Raw genomic sequence first — 14,054 nt, 5'->3', positions numbered from 1 at the left:
TATGTGGCTTTCCTTTATTCTTTGTTGTGGGAGGGGTTGCAGACCACGTGATCAGATCTGGGATTGTTAAGGACTCAGATTCCATTTCAGGAAAGGTATGCTTAGAGACTTCAGTAGAAATGCAGTAGAATCTCACTTATCCAACATAAACGGGCCGGTAGAACGTTGGATAAGTGAATATGTTGGATAATGAGGAGGCATTAAGGAAAAGCCTATTAAACATCAAATTAGGTTATGATTTTACAAATTAAGCACCAAAACATCATGTTATACAACAAATTTGACAGAAAAAGTAGTTCAATACGCAGTAATGCTATGTAGTAATTACAGTATTTACGAATTTAGCACCAAAATATCATGATGTATTGAAAACATTGACTACAAAAATGCATTGGATAATCCAGAATGATGGATAAGCGAGTGTTGGATAAGTGAGTCTCTACGGTAGTATGCTTTTAGAAGTCAGTAGGAACAGAATGCTGTACAGAAGCCATTAGACTTTCAATGTACAAACAGAGACTCTATTAGACTCTCAGAACAGAGAGATGCTTTGGACTTTGGACTGTTATTACAAAAAAGATGCCCTGTGTTACCTACACAGAAAAACTACTTCAAATACTATCTGTAAATAGACTGATAAGGAATGTACCTGTATGGTGAATTACATAAAGTTTGTGAGTAAACCAACTATGTTACTTTTAAAGAAGTCTGCTTGTTTTTATCTCTTGAGAGCATGATTTAAACCAAGATATTTTAAGAGAAGAGTAGATGTTTTTGGGGCAACTAAAAGAACATTTCTAAAACTCTGCTATTTATGTGCTTTTTGTGCATTGGCATATCTTTGTCCCAAACAGTTCAAAGAGATATCTAGGATATCAGTCTAACAGCTGAGTAACCTAGTTGACTTGAATGAATGCCATTTTCCCAAAAGGTTATGGCATCATTTTTCAAAAGGTTGTGACTTCTAACAAGGTCTTGCCCTTCCAAAAATCATAAAATCTCCAAAAGGTTCTGGAGATTTTCATTTTCCAAAAAACATGAGCTTATTCTGCCTCCGTATTCTCCCTCCATTGTTTTTGCCACCATACTATTAAAGTTTTCTTTCCCTTTCTTGAAAATGCCAGGTCAAAAAATGACATTTTAATGGATGATGTCCTCAGATATTGCAACAACTCTTGCTCAATATAATATACTAGCTGTGCCCGGCCACGCGTTGCTGTGGCAAAGTCTGGTGGTATGGGAAATAAAGTATTGAGGAATTGGTGTTAGTTAGTACAGTAGATGTTATTTCCTAAAGCTTGTGAATATACAATATTTCTGGTTGTTCCTTTTTTTTTGTCTATTGGAGGCAAGTATGAATGCGGTAATTAGTCAGAATGATTAGCATGTAACGGCCTTTCAGCTTCAAAGCCTGGTTGCTTCCTCTCTGGGGGAATATTTTGTTGGGAGATGTTAGTTGGCCCTGATTGTTTCCTGCTTGGAATTCTCCTGTTTTCAGAGTGTTGTTCTTTATTTACTGTCCTGAGTTTAGAGTTTTTTAATACTTGGAGATGGATTGTGTTCATTTTCATGGATCATAGCAACAAAACAACAACAACAACAATAATAACTTTGATAATACGATTTCTCTCCCTCCTCAGCTTCCTCCCTGGGGGAATCCTTTGTTGGGAGGTGTTAGCTGGCCCTGATTGTTTCCTGTCTGGAATTCCCATTTTCAGAATATTGTTCTTTATTCACTGTCCTGATTTTAGAGATGATATTGTTCTGTTTTATTATACCACAATAATTTTTATATATTATATTTATAATCTTATATTATTTGCTTTGAATTGGATTATATGAGGCCCCTTCCACACAGCTGTATGAAATGGATTATATGGCAGTGTGAACTCAAGATAGTCCAGTTTAAAGCAGATACAATGGGTTATCTGCCTTGGCATTCTGGGTTATATAACTGTGTGGAAGAGCCTTGAATCTACACTGTCATATAATCCAGTTCAAATCAGATAATCTGTATTTTATAGACAGTGTGGAAGAGGCCTAAGTGAACCCTCAGCCATTGTGGCTGAGGCGGTTGCTAGGACACGAAGTGAGCGAAGCCTAAAGAGGGCAGGGCCTACCCTTCTGACTGGCAGCCAGGGGGAGAACAGCTCTTCCCCATCCTCTGTAATTTGGACTTTATTTTTCTAGGGAGTTTTTTTAATTGAAAGGCATAGATTGTGTGGCTATGTCTTTTGTGGCCAAATTTGGTGTGATTTGGTTCAGTAGTTTTGTTGTTTACTCCATGGGAAAAATGCACATTACTTTTTTATATATAGAAGATTAGACTTACTCTGATTTTGTTTTGCTTGTGTACTTTGTTACTTCCGATAGATATAAAAGATCATAGGTTAGCACTGTAAGAGTACAACTCAGTCTTCAGGCTCATTCTAACCTTTGCAATTCATGGTACAGTATATGTCATCATATCCTTTCAAAATAATATGATGCTGTTAGAAATAGAGGCCCAAGAGACCTGTCGTCTTGGATCTCATTCTTGCTTTTTAATACCTTATTCTTGTCAAAATATTTTCCCCTACTTACTGTCAAAAAACGGTCGCAGATACTTATTATATCCTTTCATTATCTTCTGTATGGTTGGAGGAAGGATTTCACCTTTTCCTTCAGCAGTGGAAACGTTTGTTAATCTAGACATAAGGAGAAAAGAGAACATACGGGTTAGCTGAAGGTCAGAGATGCAAAACCGTGTCTACAGTATTGATAGATTTCTAATCTGAGAGTGGTTATTTTTATGTTTCATAACAGCTACATAAAGCAAACCCTTCATCCCTAGGATTCTCGACTTGGTAAGCGCATTAATCCCTCAGTAGCAAAATCTACTAGTCTTTGATTTACAGAACTTGCTCACAAATGCCCTAAGCAGCTGCAGGAATTTATAAAGTGATTTGAGTTTTCTGCCACTGGCCTTATGAGAAGATGGGCTAAATTGATTTGCTTTGCCTTGTAATAGATGCTGCTGTGGTTCTTCTGTCCTGGCCTTAAATATGCAAGAACAGAATCATCCTTTAGTTTCTGAAGTTTGCAAGAAGATATAATTTTGTTAAAGGCTTTTATGGCCGAAATCACTGCTTTGCTGTGAGTTTTCCGTGTTGTTTGGCCATGTTCTAAAAGCATTCTCTCCTGAAGTTTCACTCACATCTATGGCAGGCATCCTCCGAGCTTGTGAGGTCTGTTGGAAACTAGGCAAGTGGGGTTTATATATCTGTGGAAGGTCCAGGGTGGGAGAAAGGACTCTTATCTGTTTGAGGCATGTATGAATATTGCAATTGGCCACCTGGACTAGCATTAAACAGCCTTGCAGCTTCAAAGTCTGGCTGCTTCCTGCCTGTTGGGCAGTGTTTGCTAGCCTGATTGTTTCCTGTCTGGAATTCCCGTTTTCAGAGTGTTGTTCTTTATTTACTGTCCTGATTTTAGAATTTTTTAATACTGGTAGCCACATTTGTCTCCAATAGCCAAGAGTTCTTTCTCCCACCCTGGACATTCCACAGATATATAAACCTCCGTTGTCTAGTTTCCAACACACCTCACAACCTCTGAGGATGCCTACCATAGGTGTGTGTGAAACATCTGGAGAGAATGCTTCTGGAACATGGCCATACAGCCCAGAAAACTCACAGCAATCCAGATATAGTTTTCTTCTCTACTTAGTTTATACAAAAAAAAGATGCTGGAAGGAAATGTATTCAAAAAAGACAGGCATGGAATTAGACAGGAATGTGAACAAAAATATGTATTTATATTTATGCAGATTTCTTTTGAAAAGGAAGCTACTGCAGAAATGGGACAGAACGAATTTGAGAAAGTGTGAACCTTAATGGAAAGCCAAACAAGCAAATTCATCCATCCCTGCATAACTGTGAATCTTTCCTCACTGGTTAAGATGATACTTCTTTTTATATAACTAGAAATGTGCTCAATCCAAGTAGCCCAAGGGAGGAAATGCAGGGGAGGAGGCTGTTTTCTAGAAGGAATATCTGCAGCACAGAGTTAACACAGATGAAGCAGAAACATTGAAAAACATCCATGAGGAAACTTCAAGAAGAAACTACTGGACACATAAGAAATAAAAGGATAAATTATTGTCTTCAACAGTTCATGTAACAATAAATACATTTTTAAAGATGTCATATGATCTTTTCTGTGATTGTCTGTATGCATGAGTGCTAACAAACTGGTCTTAAAGGTTAACATCTATATATATAAAAGGGTAATGAAATTTCGGCCTAGGACAAAACAACAAAACTACACGTCCCAGAAACACTAAACTTGGCAGCACAACCCTTCATCCATGCCTCTACGTTCATACAACAAAAAGAAAAGAAAAATAAAGTCCTAATTAGAGGGAGAGGAATAATTGCTTTCATCCAATTGCTTCCAGTTAGAAGGCTAAGCTCCGCCCACTTGGTCTCCTAGCAACCCACTCAGCCCAGGGGACAGGCAGAGTTAGGCCTCACTTGGGCCTCTTCCACACTACCTATAAAATACAGATTATCTGATTTCCCATACCACCATACTTCGCCATAGCAACGCGTGGTCGGGCACAGCTAGTTCCTTATAAGATCCTGTGTTTTTGTTTTTTTAAAACTTTTTATTAAACAGTTTTCATAAAATATGGAAGAAATGTGGAAAGGGAAGAAAGGGAGGGAAAAGGGGAGTGGGAAAAAGGTGGGAAATTGGAAAGGAGGGGAAGGGTACTTTATCCGTCTTCCATTTTCATCAATACAGGGTAATTACTACATAGATCCTCATTTAATTCATTTTTTACTGGATGGTTCTGTTCAGTTTTGTGTTGTTGTCAACAAAGATCTTGTTACTCCTTTTGTTGCATTTTTTCCTTGTATTCCTCAAAATACTTCCAGTCAGTTTGTTTTATAGGTTTCCCTTTATGTTGCCTCAGCAAGAATGTTAGTGTATCCATGTTGTGTATATCTTCCAACTTCTCCAGCCATTGTTCTGTGTTTGGAATGTCCTGTGTTTTCCAATATTTCACAAATATAATTCTCGCCGCTGTATTCATGTAAGTAAATAAAATGTCCTCGTTTTGATTAAAATCTTGATAAAGAGTAATGAGGGACTTCAACTGAAAAATCAAGATGACCTAAAAAAAGATTTATGGCAATCTATCATGGTTCCAATATGCCCAAATCAGAGAACGATATGCAAAAGATAAACAAATTGGTTTTAATGAAACAGAGTCTGTTTGGGATAAGTTGCTTAGGAATGACAAAAAAGGCATAACAAAATTATATAATAAATTATTGGAATGGTCAACGGAAACTGAAGAGATTAAAAATTGTATGGTAAAATGGGCAAGAAATTTAGGTAGACCAATCAAATCAGAAGAATGAGAACAAATTTGGAACAAAAAACTTAATTACACCTATGCTTCAGACCTAAAAGAAAACTGGTTGAAAATGTTCCATAGGTGGTATATCACACTGAAATATTAGTTTTAATGTACCAAAATACACAAAACAATTGTTGGAAATGTAAGGATCAGGTGGGCTCTTATCTTCATGTGTGCTGGTCGTGCGAGGAAACTCACAAATTTTGGAAAGCTATACATTCGGAAACTCAAAAAATACTTAAGAAGACCTTCCCTTTGAAACTGGAATATTACCTTCTAGGAATAACCGACAAAGACACTGATTTTAATTGAAATGAGATCCTATGTTAAATAATGCTAGATTTGCTAGTATGTGGTCCAGTTCTGAAAATCAGTGAGCTATATATGAGAGAATTTTGCTCAGGAATTCAACTCAGCCACTTCACTTCTCAGCATGAGAAGCCATGAAATCTCTAATTACTCACCTTAACCAAACAATGATTATGAGTTTCACAATTTTGAACCAGAATAAAATAAGAAACCACAGTGTTTTAAGAGAGTTTCATGCTTGTTGAAATGTACTGTGAAGGTGCTGTGCATACACACAAAAGGCTTCTTCATATCTCCGTTTATTAAAATAAGATATAATCATCCACATGCTGACTAAAACCCTGTATTTTTTCTTTTTTATCTTTCTCATTCTTTCTTAGGTAATCTTCTTTTCTCACACATTTTACTTTATTCTAGAACACGTTTTGCCCTGCCAAGATTGCCCAAGGTGAACAGCAATGCAATCAAATCTAATACAATCAGATTCAACAGAATTAAAGACAGAAGTTTTCAGTGCAAGCCTAACAAAATATATTAGGTTTAGGCATAAGCATATTTGGCTGGCAGAAATGCTTTTCTATGTGCAAACCTCTTCCCTGCTCGCTCATCTCAGGCAATTGTCAATAGAAATGCTGTATCTAGTAGAAGCTGTAATTTGGTATAGTGTGGCTGCCATAAATTCAAAGAAAGTAAGGGGGTGAGCACAGAAGGGGACTGGAAAGAAAGAGCTGAGTTTTGCCATCACCACATCTTTTCCAGTTGCCAAAAAGTTAAGCTATAGCAAGATAATTCTAAGTAATTTCATAATTAATTTCCAATACCTCTAAACTGGGAGAGGTTCAGCTGGTCTAATGCTTTCACAGCTGGTCCTTGGTCACTTTAGGTAGTTGGGCATACCATCCAACTTATGATGAAAACTGGAACATCTGTGTTCCAGCAACATCATAGTGTGATCAAGGTGACAAAAGGTGTAAATCAGAAAGAAAAGACCAGCGAGGAGGGATCGTAGCAGTTTGCTTTGACCTGGATCTCAAGGGAAGGACAATATTCTTCCCACACTTGTCTTCTCAATCCTGCTGGAAACTACAACAGAATTAATCCAGCAGGGTTGAGAACTTCTTCAAGCCTCTCTAGTAATTTGTTAATCTATTATTCTGTTTACTTACTGTTTTTTTTATTAATGTTCTGGTATATAGCTTGAAGTTGTGAGTAAACCAAATATGTCATTTTACCAAAGCCTACTTCATTTTTGTCTCTTGAGTGCATGATATAAAACAGGTTGTTTTATGGGGGGGGTAGATATATTTTTGGGAAACTGAAAAACACTTTTGGAACTCTGCTGTTTTTATGCACTGGCATATTATCTGTTCCTAACAGATAAAAGACAACAGGTTATCAGTCTAACAACTGAAGCCGAATTGCCTTGCATTATTACATTTGGTTGTATACCATATTCTATTCAAACAGTTTTTTTTTGGCTCTTCTCTGAAAGATCAAACTTTTCCAAAAGGTTATGGTCTCCAAATGGTTGTGAATGCCATTTCCCATAAAATTCAATGCAAATACTTCTGCACCTTGAACTCAGTTTGCAGCAAATGAAGTATGGGACATTTTAAAAGCTGTTGACAGAAGATTAACTGGGACTGTCCTTGCCAAATCAGGACAGTTGGTTTAGGCTGAACAGTATAAGGATGAATTTACACTGTATAAACAATGCAGTTTGGCAAAACGTTAATTGCAAAGGCTCAAAGCTATGGAATCATGAGAACTACAATTTTACAAAACATTTAGCCTTCTCTGCCAAAGAGTGCTGGTCCCTCACCAAACTACAACTCCCATGACTCCACAGCATTAAATTATGGAAGTTAAAGTGGTGTCAAACTGCATTAATCCTACAGTGTAGATGCACCCTAAGTCTGAAAGGAAAGCTTTAGTCTCAGAATTGGGCCAGGAAGGGGACATTTTCTAGGGTTATCAATCATGATCTCTAGAATTCAGTACAAACTTGGCTGATTTTCCTTGCTCTTGGTCTAGGCATTTGGCCAAAACCCACCAGTTTATATAAAATGAGGAAATGTAACTTAATGCAAAGCTATGATCTTCCAACTGAACTCAGGGCACACAAAAAATATGGAGAAGGGATGTATAGACATGACACTCATTCACACTTTCATAAATCATTGCTCATGAAGCCTTTGATAATTGCCCAGATGCAGTCAAAGATTTACAAGAAACCAGTATTTGGTCAGGAGTAGACTGTAAGGTTGACTTCACAAGAATAATATGTATCTGTGCCTCAGTTGCTTCTAGCTCAGTGTGCACACTGCCTCCGTCGAAAGTGCTCTTTGAAGTAACGCAGGGCGATATGAAATTTTTGCCCGAGGTTCTGCAATTATAAAGTGGTCATCCCATATTAAAGCCATCACTTGAAGTGGCAGTCATCAAGTCACAAAAATGGCAATATGTTACATTCAATGTAGCAACCTTTGCATAAAATTTTAAATTGGATCTTTTTTTTTTGGAAAAGTTTATCATGCCTGTAAATCGATCATAATATCAATTTAATCTGTTTAATTGTTTTAAATTAATTAAATAAAACATCAACATTTCCCCAAACCCACAAGCATTATAACCAAAATATATTATTAGGAGGAATACGCCATTTAGTATGGCTTAAATTATATTAAAAATTTATGTGGGCATTAGTTTTAATAAAATACTTGTCTTGCCTTTATTTTTTTATAACATGTACAGCTGGTGCTCCATTTTCATGGGGGTAGGAGTCTAAGACCCCCACAAAAGTGGGAAAATCACAAATAAAAATGCTATTATTTTACAAAGAAGACACCTTTCTAGGAATCTCTAGGTCTTCCAGAGTAACTCTATATATAACAGTGAATATATAAATCAGTGATAAATCAGTATTTAAACCTGCTAAGGTGGAGAACTAACTGTACTTCTCTTGCATTGCTTTTACAAAAAATAAAGGAGACAACTCACTGAAAACTATTGGTACAGTCATTTCAACATATTCAAAAAATGGTCCAACTACTTTGGATAAAATTGCAATCTTCTGAGGTCACTGAGGAACCTCCTCTTTCACTATCACTATCTATCAAATCACCTGCCTTATCTAATTCCAATGGGTTAAACTTTGTGCCGGTTGAACTGCTGACCTGAAGGTTGGGTTGCTGACCTGAAGGTTGCCGGTTCGAATCCGTGAGATGGAATGAGCTCCCATCTGTCAGCTCTAGCTTGCGGGGACATGAGAGAATCCTCCCAGCTAAAACATCCAGGCATCTCCTGGCCAACGTCTCTGTAGATGGCCAATTCTCTCACACCAGAAGCAACTTGCAGTATGTTCTCAAGTTGCTTCAGCAATGATTAAAAAAATCTAATTGCAGGCTCAAATTATACAGCCTTCCAAATTTTGTTAGACTAAAGCTTCTAGGAGCCCCATCACTGCCAGTGGCGAGGAATGCTGGGATTTGCATTGGCATGATGGCACAATTCCACCCTGACTTGGTTCAATATCAGGCTTGCCGTATATTGTACTGATGCCCTTTGCTATTGGAGTCATTAATGACTTACGAGGCAATTGTTGCTTTGATAGAAATGGAACTTTTGCAGCTGAAAAATTAAGCACTAGAAAGCTTAATGGAAAACTTTCCATGCTTCATGGACCATATTTCTTTTATAGAATGTCATATTTCTCTTTTCCAAAAATCGTGTTACCAAGATTGTGATTTTCTGCAAGCTGTTAGCCCCCCCCCCCCAACTCTCTGTAAAGAAGGACAGAATAGTTTTTTGTTATGTTATTGCAATACAGACACAGCAATTAGCAGCAAGAAACCATAATATATGGACTTTTCCTCCTTAATTGGGAACATTTGGCACCTAAAGTTGGACACACAACACCCAATGCTTCTCTTTCCCCACTCTTCTCAAAAAGGGATAGTTCCTTTTTTGATAAGAGTTAAGGTACAATACTCTCATTGACTGTGGATTATTTCACCCAGGTTGGGTTTTTTGCCTAAAATTTCTAGACTTAAACATGAGTATATTTGTTACTTGAATAGGCAATTCAGAGTAGAACAAAGTTGGGAAGGGTTAATCATTTCTCTCTTGTTGTTTTTCTACATCCAATCGCTCATCAAGAAGTGGAATTTCCACTACAAAATGCCAGTGGGTTGCTTTTTCCTGCATTTGTGCCAAGTAATTATAGAGGGGCGAGTTTGTGAACTACAAATCAAGGTTACTTCTCTAATCTAATCTTACTCTCTATAAAGACCTATTATTGAATCCAATTCAAAATATTTTACACCAGCTGTTGGTACAGAACACGCTGCATGTATAAAACATTGCTTGCAATATTGTATTTGTCTCTAGAGTGAAGAGAGGTGGAGAAACAATTGTTTCTTTTTACATGTATCTGGAACTTACTTAGTGCAACACAATCACTTAATGCCTTATGCTTTAAGACTTGTAACATAATTCCCATCAGATAACTAGGGCTCTTAGACCCTTTTTCAAGGAAATAGTGCCAAACAGAACTGGCAAACATGCAGATACAAATATTTATGAAGTAACTGTTCCAGGATACCAAAGAAAAAATGGCCTATACTGTGCTTTATTTATTTTTTTTTAAAAAAAATCTTCCCCCTTCACATTTGCACTTTTGACATTTGTGGATTTGATTATTGGCTACCGGTACTAAAAAAAACTCTTAAGTCAGAACTGTAAATAAAGAGCAAAACTAAAAAAAAAAAAAAAACAGGGGAATTCCAGACATGAAACAATCAGGGCCAGCTAACACCTCTCAACGAAAGATCCCCCCAAGCAGAAAGCAGACAGACATTGAATCTGAAAAGCCATTCAGTGCTAATCAAGGTGGCCAATTTGCAGCATTCACACTTGCCTCAGGCAGACAAAAGTTCTTTCTTCCACCCTAGACATTCCACAGATATATAAACCTCACTTGCTTAGTTTCCAACAGACCTCACAAGCTCGGAGGATGCCTGCCAAAGATATGGGTGAAACATCAGGAAAGAATGCTTCTGGAACATGGCCATGCAGCCCAGAAAACTCACAGCAACCCAGTGATTCCAGCAATGAAAACCTTTGACAACACATTGATTTAAGTATTCTCAGAATTGATTTAAAATGTTCTCTCTAGGAACTTCTAGATCCTCCAGTCTGGTCTTATAGTCCACTTCGTCCAATCATACTAGAGGACCTAGAGAGATCTTCTAAGGAGAAAATCTGTCTACACATCTCTTGTTTCTCCATTGGATTATATGGTCATCTTCCAGAGGAACCTGACCACAAGGGCATACTGGAAGGCCTTGAAGTTCCAAGAGAGGGTTTTCTCAGCTTAAAAAATAGCAATTTTTAATGTATGTGTTTTTAAAAATTAACCACTTTCATGTGGGATTTGTGCCCCTGTTCCTAGCAAATGTGGAGGGCTGACTGTATTCATTTTAGTTACAGTGTTCCCCACTTATCGCGGGGGTTATGTTCCAGGACCACCCGCAATAAGTGGAAATCTGTGAAGTAGGAACACTATATTTATTTTAATATTTATACATTATTTTAGTAGTTATACACTATTTTAAGTCTTTATCAACCAATCGTGTGTTGATAAATTGCCTACTTCTCTTCCCGTTGCCGCTTGGGCTCCTTTTCTCTCCCTTCAGCTTCTCCTTCCTCAGGCTGTAAATTGTAAATTTTTATGATTTGTAATATTCTTTTAGAGTTTATTGAAAAACTGCGAAACAGTGAATCCATAAAAAATGAACTGCGAAGTAGTAACAGAACACTGTATATCCTGCCTTTTGCTCAAAGCTGGGACTCAAAAACTGAGTATTCTAAATCTAACATCACGCAGTCAGGGCAGCTTCAACTCTCAGCCAATGACAGCTTTTTATAAAAGGATTACCAAACTATTCAAACAGTTTTTCTTTTCAAGGTGACTGAATAGCTAGTATAATTTATGGAATTCAATTAAAGCCCTAAAAATATTGGGTTGGAGTATTAAAGTCAATAAAGATTAAAACAACTATTTGTTCCTTTGGTTTCAGTAAGAACCAAAGTAGAGTTGTACCCCTGCATTTGTGGGACCAATACCCACAATTTCACCTTATCTACATCTAATAAAATATGTAAGCTCTAAGAATTTTCTATGTTCTACAGGAAGTTATTACACACTCACCCTAGAGGGCTTGGCAAATTCCTAGAGAGAATGCTGCTCTGGGAGTTTTCTTGGTCCTCTGGAGCAGTATTTCTCAAACTGTGGTCCTCTGGGTGTTTTGAACTTCAGCGCCCAGAAATTCCTGCCAGTTTACCAGCTGTTAGGAATTGAGGCAGCTGAAGTTCAAAACATCTGAAGAAGCACAGTTTGAGAAACTCTGTTTTAAAGTATGGCCCCTACTACACCACCATATAATCCAGATTGTCAAATCAGATAATCCACATTATCTGCTTTGAAGTGGACTATATGAGTTCTCACTGCCATATAATCCAGTTCAAAACAGATAATCTGGCAGTGTAGAAGAGGCCTATGATAACTTTAGGGAGTTGTCATGCATTTCAATAGTGTTTGCTATTATTCATGGATTCCTGTTTCCACAGTATTTTCAGGAATATAGATCCCATGGATACAGTGGTCACACTGTACAGTCATAAACATATTCATTCAAAAGTGGGAGACATGGTTATAGGATTGCAACTTTAATCTAGATCCACAATATATGTCTGTGAAGTCTAGTTTCTAATGCATTTGCATTCTAAAAATGGCACAATGTAAACACTCACAAAGGACATGGAAATTATGGGTGTGTTTGAAACAGCAGAAGCCATTTCAGTCTTTTTCCTTTTCATTTTAGAAAAAAAGCTCACAGTTCCACACTATGTCCACATTTGGATAATCATGACTTTTTTTAAGCAACATGAACAATAAAAACTCACAGGATCAAACTGTCATAAAAACACATATTCAAATACACTGTTTCAAGAAATCTTCTTTCCAGTTTCATAATATAAAGGAAAAACCTGCATGCAAATGACCCAGTATGTGATTTGCCTCTTTCTATGTTAGTCTGTCTCTGAACATTTTGACGTTTCCCGTCACAAAACAAAAATAACTTGCAAACTTTGTCTGTAAGTACCTAGGGTAAAAAAAAAAACCTTGAGATTTTTGTTTTTTAAAAAAACATATCCCACACAGTTTACAAAAACAGCTTATTGGCAAACATTGCTTTGAAATACCTGCCACCTTTCCCATGTTCAGGGAAGAGCCCTTCTAGTGCTCATGCCCTGCTCTGCCACAGAATGCATGATTGAACCAATTTGATTCTTTCCAAATTAGGTAATCAAATTCTTTAAGCAGGCACCATTTTTATTTGAATGTTTCTATAGTAACTTTGTCAAACAAAGGAGTGCTCAGTGAAAGTCAAGAAAGCATACAAGGCAAATGCATTGTAAACAACATACTAGATCATGGACTCGGAGCAAGAGGCTCTGGGTTTTTTTTAAGGCCACACACTGCACAGCGTGTCCCACCATCCTTGGTCATGTTGTCTAAGGCAGATGGAAGTTGCACTGCTGTATCTCGCAGTACACATTTTACTCTTCAGATTTTATTTTAGAATAAATGTTGTGGCTCACCTACTCATTTCAACTCAAGGTATAACTCAATATTTTGGAAAAGTGTGGCTCCCTGGGTGCTGTTGGATTGCAAATCATATAAGCCTTCAGTTTTGCCTATGCCGGCTGAGACTGATTGGAACTGAACAGTATCTGGAAGGCTACATATTCCCCAGTCATGTTCTAGATGATTAAAGTAGAGTTAGTGAAGAGTTACATATATAACAACTCAGAAAACAAATAGCATTGTGCAATGCATAATAAGCTAGACTTTGAATTTTCACATGGCCTTCAGAACATGCCTAGTTCTTGCTTAGGACCCTCTTACACATGCCTAAAAACCTGGAAGAAACAGGGATAAAAAGGGGATGGCTAAATGACCTTTTGGGAAAGTGTGCGCAGAATCAGGTTAACAGCCAAAAAGCATGTGTTTAAAAGGTGCACTTAAAACCCAATTCACTTGAATATTACTTGAAACTATGTAGATGTATCTTGTACAATGAATTGGGAAATGGGATGGGACAATTCAAAATAACTTTTTGATGGATCTATGGACCATAATAAATGTTGTTACAACCTATTTCCTCTAAATGTGCATCTTTCATGATTGTATATCCTGCAGTCATGGCCAACATGTGCATTTCCTTCCGATTCCTTGGTGTGGACTGCTTTTGCACATGTGCACATTTTAAAA

General features: G+C 37.3%; 1 protein-coding gene across 1 annotated transcript in view; it reads right to left on the bottom strand.

The window, feature by feature from the left end:
• Positions 1–14,054, bottom strand: part of LOC100552978 (gamma-aminobutyric acid receptor subunit pi) — a 91,943-nt gene that overhangs the window by 49,928 nt on the left and 27,961 nt on the right. Inside the window, exon 3 of the mRNA XM_008106718.3 lies at positions 2,584–2,687. Coding sequence (XP_008104925.1) covers positions 2,584–2,687 — 104 coding nt within the window. The remainder of the gene's footprint in view (positions 1–2,583; positions 2,688–14,054) is intronic.

This window comes from Anolis carolinensis, chromosome 3, assembly GCF_035594765.1.
Source record: "Anolis carolinensis isolate JA03-04 chromosome 3, rAnoCar3.1.pri, whole genome shotgun sequence".
In the NCBI taxonomy this organism is placed as follows: domain Eukaryota; kingdom Metazoa; phylum Chordata; class Lepidosauria; order Squamata; family Dactyloidae; genus Anolis; species Anolis carolinensis.
The sequence above is the reverse complement of the archived record's forward strand: the minus strand, read 5'-3'. Positions and strand labels throughout refer to the sequence as shown.